Source organism: Strongylocentrotus purpuratus, unplaced genomic scaffold (genome assembly GCF_000002235.5).
Source record: "Strongylocentrotus purpuratus isolate Spur 01 unplaced genomic scaffold, Spur_5.0 spur5_contig_865, whole genome shotgun sequence".
Classification (NCBI taxonomy): Eukaryota; Metazoa; Echinodermata; class Echinoidea; order Camarodonta; family Strongylocentrotidae; genus Strongylocentrotus; species Strongylocentrotus purpuratus.
The window spans coordinates 1,104,804-1,122,635 of record NW_022145574.1 but is presented as its reverse complement, the minus strand read 5'-3'; the positions used below and the strand labels follow the sequence as shown (position 1 = coordinate 1,122,635).

The 17,832-nt window shown below is 36.8% G+C and overlaps 1 protein-coding gene across 3 annotated transcripts in view; it reads left to right on the top strand.

Annotated features, from left to right (window-relative positions):
• Nucleotides 1-2,140: 2,140 nt before the first annotated feature.
• LOC762633 (UHRF1-binding protein 1-like) overlaps nucleotides 2,141-17,832 on the top strand; it is a 45,466-nt gene continuing 29,774 nt past the window's right edge. For all 3 annotated transcript variants that reach the window (XM_030973425.1, XM_030973435.1, XM_030973422.1), the window contains exons 1-2: nucleotides 2,141-2,311; nucleotides 4,649-4,811. In XM_030973425.1, the coding sequence (XP_030829285.1) occupies nucleotides 2,268-2,311; nucleotides 4,649-4,811 (207 nt within the window). In that variant the 5' untranslated portion in view covers nucleotides 2,141-2,267. The remainder of the gene's footprint in view (nucleotides 2,312-4,648; nucleotides 4,812-17,832) is intronic.

Genomic DNA, 17,832 nt, shown 5'->3' with positions numbered 1-17,832 from the left:
AAAGAAAAAAGAACGCACGCTGGAGAGAAACCCTTTCAAGTGCAAATATTGTGAGAAGATATTCAACTCATCTGGTAACTTAACCAAACACATGATAACTCTGGATATAACTGTGTATTTAACTGTTACTTGATTTAAAAAGACGTTATCATGAACTGCTTTTTATGGTCTCCATTGTGTTAATAGATGCCAGGAAAACATCACTTACGGGGTTCAAATAAACACCCCAAAAAAATCGGCTCGCCGCTTCGCGGCTCGTGGACGATGCTCCGCATCGTCATTATTGGTCACCCCCCCCCCCTAAGCAAAAAGCTAGATCCGCCCCTGGTATAGGTATTTTTTCCTGGAGGGGGTTGCTGTCACTGCCCATGATGTCAACTATAGTTCTTGCACGGTGTTTACCTTCTTCAATAGTAAGCGTTTTTGGGGCTGTAAGTTCTCTTATGATTGACATTAATCAATAATTATGGCTACATAGCTTCGATGTTGGATTTCTATAATAATAAGTTGAAAAAGAGTATCCAGAAACAGCTTTGCCTGAAATTAAAGCCATTTAAAGCTTATCTGCCATAGTTTACAGGAGGGATAGAGCGCCCTGCAAGGTCACTGGACAGGTGGTTATCTCATCAGGCGCGTACGCAGGATTTTTTCAAGGGGGGGGGGGGGGGGTTTAACATTTATAAATCGTGCAGAAAATTTCGCAACGACTCAGCCAGCCGCTGAATAAGCGGGGGGGGGTCACTTTTTTTTTTTTTTTTTTTTTTTTGGTCCCAAAAAAAATCGCAACGACTCAGCCGACCGCTGAATAAGCGGGGGGGGGGGGGGGGTTAGAGGACATTTTGCTCCGTTAGTGGGGCTGGTAAGGTCAGCTTTTTTAGGTCAACCATGGGAATATTTTTTTTTTTTTTTTTTAATAAAAAAAAAAAAAAAATCCAAAGGGGGGGGGGGGGGGAGTTTTAGAGGAATTTAGGGGGGGTTTACACACAAAAAATTACCAAAAGGGGGTGTTTAACCCCCCAAACCCCCCCCCCCCCTGTGTACGCGCCTGTATCTCATCAACTCAGCTCTTAGTTAACATAAGAAAAAGAGGATCATGGGGGACCAATGGTCACCGATAAGGCATTTTTTGTTGTAAGAGGGCGCAAGTAGCAATAAGTAGTACAGTAGGCCTTTAAAGGTAATACAAAGTTTTGGTATGGGGGTCATGAATTTGGTTCAAATTAACATATTGGAAGCATATGCGATCCTACAATATTCAGTGATCGTTGTCACGGTTGAAATCGAGTCTAAAGTTATAAAATTGTAAATAATAAACTATTTATGTTGTATAGCTCCCTCTTAAGGTCAAGATGTTAATTAAGCTATAAAACAATGTTTCTTGACTAAAATAGACCGATTGGCTATATTCCCTTCTGAAACTTATGTATCACAACTACATATTCTGAGATTTTCATGGTCGCAGCTACCATTGTATGGCCGTAAGTCGCTATTTGAAATTTATCAAAATTTACCGGGAGCACCGGTAAATTTTGTATATTCCATTTTTCTCGAAAGCAGAAGTGATTTAGGGGCTAATTTTTATAGTGCTTATAATACATCCACAGGGGCATCCAAATATATCAAAATTTTGAAGAATCACTATCCAGCCAATTTTCAATATTTCCCAAAACTTTGTATTACCTTTAAGATCCTTCAAAATTCGGTCCTTATCCCGGGGCCCTGTCTCGTGTGCCTTTATGATGGCCATAGTGGATGGGGAGGGGGGGGGGGGGGGGGGGGGGGGGGGGGGGGGTTGAAGCGGAACTGTTAGGTCGGCAAACTTTTTATCCATTAACCAATTTTGACATTTGCTGAGTAAGCGCCATCTATTTTCAGATTCATGCCAACTTTTTTCTCATAGTGGTCTTTCTTTCTGTGATAAATCGTAATAATTACTATATAAAACACATATTTTTAAGTTTTTAAATACATTTGCATTATAAAATTATATTCTTATTGTATAATTTATTATCAAAAATATTCTCATTTATCGTCAGATAAACTTTGTGATAAAAACCATAAGATGTTTTTGATAAGTACCTGGTAAAACGTCTATCCTCCAATATTGAATCCGTTATATCGATCATTAACGATAACAAGTAGACAAGTAGAAGTTGTCATAATTCGTGGACCGAAAATGGAGAGAATGTCATTGGAAACTGGGCCATCATAGCAAGAAGTCTTGTAGTTTTTCATTTCTTTTTTAGTTGTAGAGTATACAGAGAACCATGACGTCGATTATCAAGAATCAAATCATCAAGCACTTGTCGAAGTAAGTGAATAAAATAATAAATATTCGGTAGTGACACGAAGACTGAGTGATGAGTGTGAGTGAGTGACTGCGGTGTATGTGTTGTGGACATGGGCATTGGAAGTTGACAGATGAGCTGAGCTAATGTAGACTAGTAGTAGTATGAATCAAGAAGATATGGCGAGTCTGATTCTGTGTTTTTCAAGATGGATGCATGAAGATCCATGCAGGGGAGAAATCGGCGCTAATTCAGAATCATATCCGTACTTTGACCCGTAACTCTGGCGTCGAGATACCCTTCTAAAACGCTTCTAAAACATACCATAATAAATTAATTGACTGAATCTTCATCCATTGTTCAAATGATCACGATGACATGATTTAAAGTTGTTATGTTTCTTACCTGTTTCTTGTCAATTTTCCTATCATTTTTTGAATATTTTTCCTAAAAACATAAAATGTTTCATGCAAAAAGTGTGGTGTACATTCGATTTCATCATCTCCTTTTTCTGAGATTAAAAAGCATTTGAAGAGAAGCTCCTTCTGATTTGTAATGTGTACAGTGTAGACTATTTTATTGGTAAAATCTATCAAATAACTCTAGACTAGAAAGCTAATGCTACGGTCACAAAGGTTCGTACGAACGATAATTTTGTACGAGTCTTCCTGTTTTTTCATTGTCTTCCCGACTTTCCATTGTCGTACGGTCGTACGGCGTTCGTAGCATTTGTGACCGAGGCTTTAGTTTAGATGAAGACAGAGTTTTAAAAAAAATAAAAAAATCATCAAATAAACAACTTTTTGATTTTCACATGCACCCTAAATATAAGCATTGCAAATATGTTTCTATTCAAGCCCTGTAGGAAAAAAAAAATGATTACGTCATCTACATGTCCATGTAGATATACAACAAAGAAAAATGAAAATTCATGAAATTTGATGTACAGAGCAAATTGGAGAGGAGCTTGCAAGATATGTCACAGTGTTGCCAATTTGCGTTTCACTACTTCAAAAATTCATTTATTTCTTATTTTTAATTGGATTTGCTTAAACTTGCGCTGACCTCTTCCTCTCATTTCTACTTTTATGAAGACCAACCTAAGGCCATTAAAAAAAAAATATATACATGTTTAACGTCCCTGCCCTGCTTCCTTTTTTGGGGCCGCCTCCTATCTTTTTTTTGAAATTTTTTGAATTTTTTGAATTTTTTTTTTTTAAATTGAAAAAAGTTGGCGGCCATCTTGAAAAATAGGCTGACTGTCAGGGAAAATGTACCCAGCAGCCATTTTGAGCAGCCATTTTGAAGGAAAGAAAAGGGCCTCCTCCTTCCTATTTTTCAAAAAAACAGGATGCTAAACATGTTTGTTTTTTATTTGGCCTAATATCAGACTAGACTTTCCCTTTAAAGGGGAAGATCAGCATACATGTACCATAGAAAATATTAGATGAACAAGTGTAAAATCAAGTGAATAAACCACAATCCCATAGGACTCCCACATTATGACCTTTCTTTAGGCCTTTTTTCATCAGACCGAAGTTGTAAAATAATAATAATAATAATAGCCTAATAGTCCACTCCAAATTTTATTAAACCGAAACGGAAATTCTTTTTGCCCAATTGATCGTGAGCCCGGCAGCCACTGAGCAGCGCCAGATCGACGTTGCTCTATCCCTTATTGTTGAACGCCAAACAAGGTAGCAACAACTCCCATCTTTTAACGTCTTTTGGTATGACGCGGCCGGGGTTCGAACCCACGACCTCCCGGTTGTGAGGCGGACGCTCTACTGACTGACTAAAATAATAATAATAATAATAGCCTAATAGTCCACTCCAAATTTTATTAAACCGAAACGGAAATTCTTTTTGCCCAATTGATCGTGAGCCCGGCAGCCACTGAGCAGCGCCAGATCGACGTTGCTCTATCCCTTATTGTTGAATGCCAAACAAGGTAGCAACAACTCCCATCTTGTAACGTCTTTTGGTATGACGCGGCCGGGGTTTGAACCCACGACCTCCCGGTTGTGAGGCGGACGCTCTACTGACTGAGCCAACACTCTATTTTCAGACAAGGCATATTTCCCCAAAGCCCAAAGTTGCGTTTTCACCAGACCGATACGCTCATCACAAACGGGCGCAAATTATTTTGGAAACAAAACCAAGAATTCTTGGGATATTTGCTCGACCAAATACCCCTCTAATTGCAACTGCGGGCTGATGAAGTCGCAAATTAGCTGGCTAATTTGAGATCAGGCTAGTTAAAATAGCAGGTTTTTTTGCAACTTCGGTCTGATGAAAACAGGCCTTACACGTACATGTATGTGACCTAATCCTATTTTGCTTTGATTCTATCCTCTTAGATTCGTCAAGAACCTTTCCTCGGACAAGATAGGTCTTAGCACACTTAAAGGGGAAGGTCAGCTGACCAATCTAGAATTAGATGAGCAGGTTTTGATGGACGTCCTGGAGTTGCCATCATGGATTGTCATTTCGAAGGTTACATGCAACAGACTCTCCATCAAGGTAAGTTGTTGTTTTTTGTTTATTTTTGTTTGGTTTACTGGAATTTAGAGACGAACTGACTTTTGGTCTGGTGACATTTCCTCCACGCTTTATTTCATCACATAAAGGGGTAGAGAGAGAGAAAGAGAGAGAGAGAGAGAGAGAGAGAGAGAGAGATAAGGAAGAAGATCTAGACAACGAGGGAGGGGGGTGAGAGGGTACATGTAGGTAGGGACGAAGAGAGAATGAGAGGAAGGGGAGGGAGGGAAATAATGGTGAGTGAGATGAAGACAAAATAGAGAGAGGGGTGGGATGTGGAGAGAGAGAGTTAAAGAGAGAGAGACAGACAGACAGAGACAGACAGACAGACAGAGCGAGACAGAGAGACAGAGAGACAGACAGAGAGACAGACATGAGTGAAAGGAGAAACAAGACATCATGTCAGAGACCGATGAAATATATTTTTAAAGCATTCTCACACATATTACCCATACTATTCATGTACATGTAGGATGAAAACAAATATTGCCATGGACATGCACAAGTACTGTATGTACAGTACAATGTAGCTCATAAAATAGATAAACATTACAATACAATGTGGATACTTGGCATTAGAACTGAAAGGGTGAAATACATGACCCTGGCTTATGTGATTTCCCCCCAAATCTTGCGAGAGTAACATGAAAATAGACTTGTTGTTCTGTTTGTTGTCTCTCCTGCCCTTGTCTGTTTGACATTGTGCCATCTGGCTAAGGAATCATTGCACTTGGAATGGAAGAAGTGTGTTGAGAGTAGATGTATACATGTATTTAATCCAAGAAATATTTAGAACTGATTTCCTGTTTAGTCCAGATCAAACTTGCACAGGTCTCGTTTTTTTTTTCTTTTTCTTTTTCTTCCATATACAAAAATATACAAATGAGCACCAACATACACTGTTAAATTATTATTTAAACAATGCAGCTCGATTGCCCTATTCAGAGCCATTCATTAAATGACTCTGTTCTTCCTCTTGGGAGGTCTACACTGTACAAATTGAAATAATATTTTCCATGCACATTGAATTGAAAGCAGCTGATACATGATCAATTTACTACAATTGCTACATGATTGACTACTGAGTTCTCCCATAGATTTAAAGAGGAGGTTGAGTTCTGGGAAGAGGTGAAAAATAATTTGTGAGCGTTTTCATTCTTATTATGCAAGTTTGGAAGAACATCAGATAAGACATGTTCCCTGAAAAGCATGGCTCTTTAAATGCCTTCATACTCTAAATATGTCATGTAACATCTTAAAAATCCAGGGTAGGATTTTTATGCCACGTGTTCGTGTAGTCCCATATACATCTTTCTGTGTACAGTGTTTGTAACTTTACCAAGACTTGGCCAAATTTCTTATTATTTTGATGATTCCAGAACCTTGCAATACACACAAAGTCTTATGCTAGATGATGGACCTTTTCTGGTCGATTCTAGTGCTGTAACATCACGGATATCTCCAATTCCGTTTAACCGCCAGTCAAAACCGGACGGTTTTCGGTTAAACGATTAAAAAAAAAAAAAAAAAAAAAAAAAAAAAAAAAAAAAAAAAAAAATCTTTTTTTTAATTTTTTTTTTTACCGACTCTGCATTTGCTTGTGAACTTGTCACAAATAATAGTAACAATGTTGTTTTTAGAAGAATGTGTAAGATCATTAATGTAAATTAAAAACAGTAGAGGACCTAGGACAGAACCTTGTGTAAAAGTTGGATGAATTATTATTATAAACTACATATTGAGATGATGAGATCTATTACAAAGATTACTTTCAAACCAAGATGACAGACAAATTGGAGTGTTGTTCTAGTTTTGGAGTGGTGAGTCAACACACAGATTACTGAGCTGGGAGACATTGCCAGGCATAGTGCCAGGTGGAGGGGCATAAATCGAAACTTAAAAAAAAAAAATTATTAAAAAAAAAAAAAAAAAATTATTAAAAAAAAAATTAAAAAAAAAATATTAAAAAAAAAAAAAAAAAAAAAAAAAAATCGGAAAACGAAACCGTCCAATTGAAAACGGAATCCGCCATGGGCGGTCGGATACCGGACGGTTAAACGTTTGAATACAGCACTAGTCGATTCTACACCGTTTCTTTCACAATGCAATCGCATGACCAGAACTCAACTTCATCTTTAATGCATGGGCCATCTGGTTCTTGTAGAGGGAATGGGTTAAACATTATGTTGGCATTATCACTCATATTTATGACTACATTGTACATGTACATGTACATGTACAGTACTTGGATGCAATGCAAAAATACTTGCACGTATAGATTGTGTACATTCACTGTACAGAATCTTTTTTTCATTAAGTATCACTCAAAATTAAGATATTGGAATATGTACATTGAACTTTGGACATTCTACAGGTTTGTACTGTAGCCTGTGGGAATGTAATCATTAATTTGTTGGTCTTTTCTGTTCTATACAGAAGATAAGATCGGAGCTGTCCTAACTATTGGCCTATTAAACTTAGAATGTAAGGAGTGGAACAGAGTTTGACCAGGTTATTTTATCTCTCATGTCAATATTAACTTCCTACATGTACAGTTTATATTGTGTAGTACACTGCGACAAGTATGTTTATGTGTATGTTAATATTGCATTGCCGATTGTTTGCCATGCTCACAAACATTTTCAGGACACATAACTTCTTTTCATTATGTACATGTACACTGTAGATTGCTTGTGTATATTGATGTGATAAAGGTTAAATACAATGGCAGGAACTGTTGAGATGTAATTACTGTATGTATTGACTGTTGGAGGGATGGGGGAGCAGTGTATTCATGTAGGGGGATGGAGGAAGATAAGAAGGAGAGGAGAAGAGAGGAGAAGAAAGGAGAAGAGGGAGAGAAGAAAAAGAAGAAGACAGTGATGATGATGAAGAAGAAGAAAATGGAAAAGAAAAGGAGAAGGAGCTTGGAGAACAGAGTAAAAGATGAAGCAGAAAAATAAGAGAGAGGGGGAGAGAGAGAGAGAGGGAGGAGGAGGAGGGGGGGGGGGGGGGGGAGGGAGAAGCAGATGAAAGATATTAAAGGAGCTACACATAGAAGATTACAAATGGAATAATAAGATTGAGATTATTAAAGTAGTAAGAGAAGAAAATGAAAAAGAGGCTGGAAGAAGAAGGAGGAGGATGAGGAGAAGAAGAAGAATGAGGAGGATAAGAAGAAACAGAATAAAGAGATAGATGGATACAAATGTAGGAGGAGTAGAGAGAGAGGGGGATGTGAGGGAAAAGAGGGAGGAGAATCAAGAAAGAGAGGGAGAGAAAAAAAAGGGGGAGTTTTAAGAAGACATTGCAGAGAAAAACAAGAGAAACAGGAATACTTGAATATATGGAACGAAACAAAAAGGGAAATAAATTAATTATTGAGAAAAAATGTAGATGACCATGCAGTGTACATGTACATGTGTGTACATCAACAGCCCTAGCAAGTGAAGAAAAATCAGATGAAAATAAAAAAAACAGTCAAATTACGGGAAGAGAAAAGCATAGATGAGTATAAACTAAATCTAAGTTTACAAACTGGTGTAATTACTAATGGAGGAGTGCAGGAGGTAGGAAGAAGATGATGAAAAAATGATTAATTGGAGCAAATATTAATCATTGCTTGAAGGCATCAATGTCCTTGTGAACCGGAGTCCAATATTCGATAACAGCATTGCAATGAGAAAAGTGAGTCAACCCACGTCATCCTCTTAGCTTCCCACACACACGTTAAGTCAACCACTCGTTTGTATTACCTGTTAAAGTAGATGCTACCACTGTACTATCTCAGTATCTGTGACTCATATTATTGTCCACAAATAATGATTTTCCACGTAACATCTCAAATTTCTGGCCTCTTAATGACTTTTGGAGTAGTAAGCCTATCATGAACATGTATACATGTACGTGATGATGTACAGTGTATATGTAGGCCTACCTTCAATAATAATACAAAATAATTTAAAGGCCGTGCTTATAAAGTGCTATAACAAACGGAATACAGTGACAAAAAATGATCTATTAAACCATGCTAGTAACTTCTTGATTAAACCACAAATGTACATTAACACTGTAAAATATGTGTTCTGATCAAACTCACAGAGAATGTCAGTCTAGCACCAATCACTAGCAGAAAATTGTCATGCCTGTGTTAATTTATATGCCCCCTCATTATAATGGCAGGAACATTGTGTTCCATGGTCATTTCAAGTTGAAATGTTTGACCTTGCGTGACACAGTGTGAGAGTGTCTACTTTATTCCAAGCAATACTGTACTTCATACTGTAATATTAATGATAGCACGATAATATGATAACAGTGCATTACAATGCGTATGACTGATCAAAGACAACTGGAGAATGTACATATTGGTCTACTGTATATCTGTAATTCTGTTTACATTTTTATATAATCTGTAAATACAGGGGCAATTTTTTTTTTTTTTTTTCTTTTCTGCCAAGTGCCAAGTAATTCTTGATAGTATGTCACAATACTTTAAACTTGACCTTTAATTTATGAAGGTAGTATAATGATATTAATGACAATGAATAATAATAATAACAATCATTTTAATACGTGAAGACGTACTGTATGTACAGTGTACATGTTTGGATGTTGTAGTTCCTACTTGTACATCACACATTTGTGTACATACATACATGTACAGGTGTAGTTCCCTGTCTGTTGTAAAATAGCTACACATTAACAACTGAAGTATCCATACCCTTAATTAACAAGTTGTGTAACTTTTAATTATTAAAAAGTATGTATGTGAACAAGAAATTCATTCATCCCAATTTATATTTCTTGAGAATGTGACATATAAGAGTATTCGACAAAGGCCCTAATTCAACCCGTCGACCCTTCATTCTCAACACCAAAACATGAAATAGTTTACAAGGATTATGAATAATTTAATTGTTCGTTCGTTCGTTCGTGTCTCCTTAGATCAGATTAATGTATCTTGTTAACTGAATATTTCTCAAATATTCCCCTGATGCACTTTACAGGTGTGCCATATTTACCTGCACACTGTATTATACAAATGCCCTACACAGAGTCTCACTGTACTTTGTAACTCTAGTGTCGACCATCTGTGAGGCACACTGCGTAATGCTATTACTACCTGTACATGTACATATGCACATGGAATAAAGATTAAAGGGGTTTGGTAACTTTGCCTCAGATTCTTAAAAAAAAATCCTGCATTTAGCTCATAATGCAGTAATCATAATCATAAACATTTAGGTCATACATGGATCCCATGACTTTTAAAAGCCAGTCGCCTGTCTAATTATCAAGATATCTACGATTGGAATAAGAAATTTCAGAATTTGTTTTCCTAACGGTTTTCATAACACTACAGTCTATTGGGGACAATGAGTATGGTAAAACCGGTCACTCAAAGATTTTACTTTTTGGAGGAATTCATGATCAAATTTAAATATATTTTCAATTTATACAGGCTATATTTACATCTAATGTACATGTAGATCAATGTATATATGATACTTGTTTTTTAAATATGGTTGCACAAGATAATAGCTCGGCTGATGAGATTAACTCCAAATCCAAAAATCGGGTTGAAAAACATGTTGACGAGCGTGATGTGGGTAAGAGATACTAGTGGGTGGAATTAATGAATCTCCTGTCCAAATTAGGTTTTCTGGCATTGGTGAAAAATGATTCATTGGAAAAGGTTACATGTACATGTATATCTAGTAAAATTAATTTGCCCAAGCTTTTTCTCTGATTGTGTCTCTATTTTATTTTCTGTCTCTGTCTTATCTCTCTGTGTGTCTCCCTCCCTCCCTCCCTCCTCCCTCCCTCCCTCCTCCCTCCCTCCCTCCACCTCCCTCCCTCTCTCTCTCTCTCTCCCTCCCTCTCTCTTTCTGTCTCTCACTCCCTTCCCTCTCACCTCCCCCCTCTCCCCTACCCCCCCCCCCCCATATGCAAGGTCTGGGCATGTACATAGTATGACTTTCTACATGTTACTTTTGCTTCCAATCTTGTGCGTTTTTTTCTGTCTTCATCCTTTCTTTGAACTACATTTATGTTAATAATGTTTTGTTATTCTACCTCAGGCAACTGACCTTTAACATACAGTATTCTACTCCAATTTTCATCGCTAGTACTTATCATTTAAATAACAAATATGTTTTTATTTATCAAGATACTGAACTGTATTCGATGAGTGAACCAGTGACATTTCAAAACTCAATATCTCAGAGATTTCTCCCTTGGGTAAACATTTTGTGACTATTTTCCCTCCAAAATTAGAAATTAGAAAGTTGTTTTTAGCAACCTCTATACACATATTGTACCATATTTAGGTTGAAGGTGGGAGGAAATAAAATAAGATGGAAATTTGGCAGTGGGAGAAATAAAATGGAAGAGGCTCCAACAGTCAGAGATTATCATTTCGTTGACAAGAAAAAAACATGCATTTTTCAATTAATATATTATATTGGAATATTTTTTTCTGCTTTAATGTCTGTGAGTTTCGGGAATAAATTCATCTTGCAAAAACTAATACTCCTTGGAATATTTTGTAATAAGATGTATTGGTGGTGGTTAAATATGTGTTGTGCATGAATTACCTCTTTATTTTCTTTTTAGTACTGGTTTTTTTTCCTTATAAACAAGCAATTTTTTTAAAGATTGCATCAATTTTTTTTTAGAATTAACAATTTTTTTAAGGATTGCATCTAATTTTTTAGAATTAAATTTTTTTAAATCATAAAACAAGTTAAATCAGGTAAAAGGTATTGACCCAAAGTTGGATACCCTGCAAGTCTGGAACACTCTTTCATAATAGCCCTTAATACCCTATATGCATTTAGATCATCATCAGCAATGAAAACAAGAACAAGAGAATCATATTAGAAATTTGTTTTGCAAAATCCTACTTCCGATGATGTTGATGGCACAATAAAGGTTTAACAAGCAGACATTAAATATCAAGTGATCTCATTATAAGACCACACACGCTCCCTTGTGAGGGCTATTCATCGATAATTCATTCCTGTCAAGAATTTTCTTGATAGCTGACGACCGAGAAGTCTGCTGCACCTAGTCTCCGAGTACAGGCTTTTACTTGTCACGTCATCACAGTACATGTATGTCATCGTGAGTGAAACCTAACTAAGCTCTCGGCTGACTGTGTGAAATTATATATTTCGCTTTTATAAAGCACTTTACATCGATGTCTCTACGCGCTTTACAGATATATATTATTACTCCGGTAATCGGATTCAGGCTTGCCTGCATACAATGTATGCACATTCTCCACTCCCTGGGGAGCATACCAGCCAGGCATTTAACAGACGCTCACAATGCTGAGCAAACTACATTAAATTTCGCATCGTACCGGGTGCCCATTTTGAAACACCTGGGTGGAGAGTGGCAAATGTAGATTAACATCTTGCCAAGGGACGCTATTACCGGACTGGGATTTGAACCCCGTACCTTGTGATCTGCAGTCAGATGACTTATCCACTAGACCACAACACCTCTACAGAAGTCGGGAGCTGCTATCACACAGGTCCAATGGGATACAGGATTTAGTCTCAGAATTCAAACCTTGTTTTATGCGCTATGATTGGCAAGGGTTTAAGCATGCAAACTATGAGCTGTGCGTGTGATTAAGAACATGATATTATAATGTGCTTGTATGCGTACGGCTGCGCTGCATTGGTCCCTGGTATAGCCAATACACCGGGGAGGGATATATTTAGAGGAATGAGTGCCGCCGAGACGATTCCAAACGGTGTCAGATTTGATGCGGTTTCTACGTGTTGTGAGCTCTCTCTCTTTCTAGTGAGCGGGAGGGCTCGTCTGCAGAGAATTGGGAAACAACAGGAGATTAAATGTGTTGTAATGGTGTGATGAGAGTGAGAGAGAGAGAAAGAGAGAAAGAGAAAGAGAGAGAGAGCAAGCATTCGACATCTATTTGAAAGAAAACATAACATCAAATTCCTTTTAAAATGCATTTGTTGATTTATTCAGTCTCGTACAATACATGTACATCATACATTTTATACATCTACAAATGATACCATCATTTGATACACAATTATAAGACTTCTATTAAAGTGTAAATTCTCTGTGAATGTTAACTATAAAGAGAATTTAGAGAAACTAAATATAACATTTTGAACGATCTTGTACAGCTATCTACTGAAGATGGTAACATAGCGTATATGTACAGTATATGTATGCAATTAATGAAAGGAGGCATTTCGAGGGACTGGTTAATAAAAGAGGAAATTACTGCTACATTTTTTAAAAGTGTTTACAATTTGCTTTATTTTATATTAAAACATGATTTAAAGTACCCCATAGACATGTGTGTTATAAATTGTATGTGCATTAAAAAAAAAAAAAAAAAATGGAATTTATTTTGACCTGAACATAATTCCACACATGCTTAAATTAAAAGACCGGTGGAGTAAAATCTTTGTCCACCCCGTCTCTCTCCTTTTGGACCTTCTGGACCTTCTGAAAAGTTATTCGAGAGTTCTAGAGATACCGCCGGCCTAAGAGGATAAAGCCCCTGAGACTGATATACATGTACATGTATGTTGATCTCAATCATCATCTGCACAACTTTCCTACAGTGTACATGTAGGAGTTTCACTAAACAAATATTGTCAATCTTGTGGACTGTTGGTCTGCTGGGATGATCCTGTTTAAAATCATGAAGTCTTCAAAACTTTTGATAATATGAGCCTTGTTGAAGTATGCACATGCTGTATTTTAGACAACAAACATGCACATGTATGTTTGCCCTATTTGTCAGTACATTGAAAAGGTACAACCTAAGCTGTCGCACATGTTGCATTTTGAATGTTTTTTTAAAACAGCATTTCATTTAATAATAATTTTGATGTTTTTTAATCACAACCATGGGATAGATTAACCCTGTGCAGATGAATTTCACACATAAAAATTGCAGGTACTGCAGTGTATGTAGGCGTAATGCCTTAATCTTTTACAATCTTCATAGTGCTGTGATTATCAATACTAAAGCCCCACTGTCCTACTTGTAGCTACATGTACTTGCTCCCTCTATATAGAAAACTTCCCCAATCGGTGCCTGTTGGTCCCCCATGATCGTCTATTTCTTATGTTATTTGAGAGCTTAGTTGATGAGATAGCCACCTGTCAGTGACCTCGCTGTGTGGTCTAATCCCTCCTAGCCACACTAGTGTTGATAAGCTTTAAAGGGCAATCCATGCCCTTGCAATATTAAAAAGTTCATTTATATGTTTGAAATATGAGATTACTATTAAAGTCTATGCAAATGTCAAATTGGCAGTTTGGTCAGTGGATTGTCACTTAGTGTCGTATAACTCTCCCATTCGTAGTTTACACAAATATAATTTATTTCTCTTTTCTCCTAAGTGCTTTCTCGCTTGGAGCACTACTCAAAATGTGTCATTGATAGCATATATATCTTACTATATTTTGCTTAGTCATTAGTCATTTAATAGTCATACATTTTTTTTAAGGGAATTTGTCCAGCACTACATCACAAAGTCATGCCCAATTCAGCCAATTTGCAGAGCCCATAACTATGGTGATTACAAGTTCTTCAAAAATCATAACTTTCTCATTTTTGGTCAAATTTCATCCAAAGCTCACCAGTCTACCTCTCTGATTTGTCTGCATTCTTATGATTTTTTTTGCTTTTCTCTGATTTTTCTGCTTTGCTATCAAGGATTTTCCTTTTATAGTGTGTGGCATTGTTGAATTTGTTAGATTTATGGTTACCGGTAGTTGTCACTGATCTGTGTGATTCATTGGTTAGGTGATTTATCGCAAATTGCTACGTGATTATAAACATTGTGGTGAGACCTCCAAATCCTCATTAACCACAATCTCATAAACATACAAGTATTAAAGAGGTAATTATGTACAGAAACTCCATACAAAATACCATATTACCAATGAGTTTTACCCAGTCTATAGACAATTGTAGACTGAAGACCATGGGCAATTCATGTATACTGTAGGTGTACAGTGTGGTACATATAAATAGTGAATTACACGGTGTACAAATGTTCATACATGAGTATAAAATGGAATGGCTTGAAGCACAGATGGGTGTACATGTATGTGTATGTGTACAAGATTCATGATTCAAGTTTTACTGTCCATAATAATAAAGAATTTATTTGGTGAAAAGAAACAAATTTAATGAGACTTCAACATGCCCCTGCAGCCATATTTCTAAAATCAATTTCTATAATCGCAGTGCTCTATACAATCCACTGCACTGAAAAGCCTAGTCTTCATCTATAATATTCAAGTGATTTGTAGCTCTATTCTTCTCCTTCTCTCTCTCTCTCTCTCTCTCTCTCTCTCTCTCTGACTGGATATGTCATGAATGTTAAAGTGTACCAAAACTACCAATATCCCCCCCCCAAAAAAAATAGTCATCCATTCCTATTGACTCGCAGTGCTGCATACAATCCACCTAACCAAAGCCTAGTCAGTGTTCATCTATAACATTCAAGTGATTTGTAGCTCTATTCTTCTCTCTCTCTCTCTCTCTCTCTCTCTCTCTCATCATGTCATGAATGTTAAAAGTGTACCAATCTCCCCCAAAAGCTTGTTTCATATGATTATGTATGCTGTACAATTGTAAGTATTCCAACTGAAGCACACTGTGTCATAAATAAACATTCATCATGGCAGTCGACCTGTAGGCACTCTGTGGTGTTTTCATATCGCATGAACTTTGCACAGGTATGCTAGCGATGACAAGATTGCACTCCAAATCATAACACACCCTCTAGAAGCAATTAATGCTGGCATGGGTGTGTGCATGTTGCCAATTATACATTGCTGTATAGAATGTGCCCATGCACTTTACGATGTGCACTTTTAATGTTTAATCATCATTATGATAATGTGATGATTGAAATGCTGTGGAAATCATTAATTAGAATTGAGATATTAACCCTGTATGGAATTTGCACAGGTATGCTAGCGATGACAAGATTGCACTCCAAATCATAACACACACTCAGGAGCAATGTAGGCATGAGTATGTGCATGTTGCCGATTATACATTGTTGTATGTGTCCATGCGTTTTACGCTGCACTTTTAATGTTTAATCATCATTATGATAATGTGATGATTGAAATGCTAAGGAAATCATTAATTAGAATTGAGATATTAACTGTGTATGGAAGCTTAGATGCCAAACAGATGTGGAAAATATGTGAACATCTCCCACAGTGAAATCTTTAATACTGATAACAAAAAACACACATCTAAATATAGAACTTCAATGAACAAGAATTCAATGCAAATCAATTAAATCAGATTTCAATTTTAATCCAATTTAATACAAGGTTTATTTCAACAATCAAACATTCAGTGACATAAAATATACATGTACAGGTTGTACATGTACATGGTCTGCAGCCTAAGGCTGAAATGAAAGTGTTTACATTAAAGTAAAAGTGTTAGTAAAAAGTGCACTTGACATACAATGTAATACATACTGTGCAGTATACTGTATGAGCACATACAGATACCAAAATAATATGGTGCTTATGAATAAATGGCTTTCATGTATTAGCAATATATTTGCTTAGTAAAGATCATTGGCAATCAGTGAAAAAATACACGGGGGCTCAGGGTGAAATAGCCCCCAAAATGCCTAAAAGAGCCCCCTTAAATTTGTATAGAGCTCAATGCAAAACAAATTTTAGAATGTTATTTTCATGCAGGCAAGGTTGAAAAGTAGCCCCCGAAAAATAAATATTAACTTTTTCCCTGTTGGCAATTATTTTGAACACATGGGGTTGGGGGTACCTCATTGACTGCACCAGACAAATCATTTCAAATTCCATTTCAGAGCTGTATGCATTCATGTACATGTATATTGATTACATTATACTGCAGACAGTTTACATTATAGATCTCTTCCAAGTCAGGATTTGATTTTTAGGGCTATATTGATCACATATTGTTCTTCAATAGGCAACAATAATACCTTTTTTTTCTCATTGCAACATTGGTTAACTGTAATGTCTCTGAAAACAATGTGGGCAATAATGTCATCAAAAAGTTGTAAAAATTGTCAATTCTGATTTTAAAAAATACAAAGATTTTGAATCTCTCAATGTGTTGCCAATTTAAGGAATTTAAATCTTATTTTCCTTTTTAAAATTCCTGGCATCGAACGCAATAAAGCTGTAGTCATGAAACAAAAATGGATGCAGTGTGTGCAGAAATATCAGCCCTTTCTACTTGTCATCAGTCATGTACAGTGTATCTGACATATTTGGAAAGGGCCTACTTGGAATCATCGGGTCATTGCGTCCGGTCGGGTTGTCATGTTACACGGCCTTTCGTGAAACGAAAGCGGAAGATGACACAAGATTTGTATTGATTTTTTCCGTCAGAATCAGTTGATGGGTGGGTTTAGACATCCAAATGCAATATAAAAATGTAAGCTGATGTCAGAACAATCAATCTCATTGACTGAATGTACACAGTTTGGACTGCTTTGGTCATTTTGATCAGTGGCTAGCGTTTTGCTGCGCTGCTCTGGTTGAAAGATGTCAACCCATGAGCTAAAAAATTGGCCTGTCACGGCTTGCCAGTGGGGTTGCTATTAATTGTGAATCCACCCTGATCCCTACCTCCTTACCTACCTACAGTATAGAGTTGTACATCTCACTTGAATGCAGTGATAAGCAATCAAGATCATTCATATTGAGGGTTCAGTGACATAAAGACGTAACTCCATATTTCGCCAAAATGATTACCGGTATTTGATATCAAAATGTTCAGAAAAATGTGGGCTTTCCAGGAAACACAACATCTTATAAACTCCACCCAACACCCCATTGAAGTCAATGGCTAGTGAAACATAGACTTAACTCCTTAAGGCCCAAGTGCTCTGTGACTTTAAACCACTTTTTCTCAAAATGGCCAAAAGGGAGTTACGTCTTTATGTCACTGACTGCTCAATAGTATAGT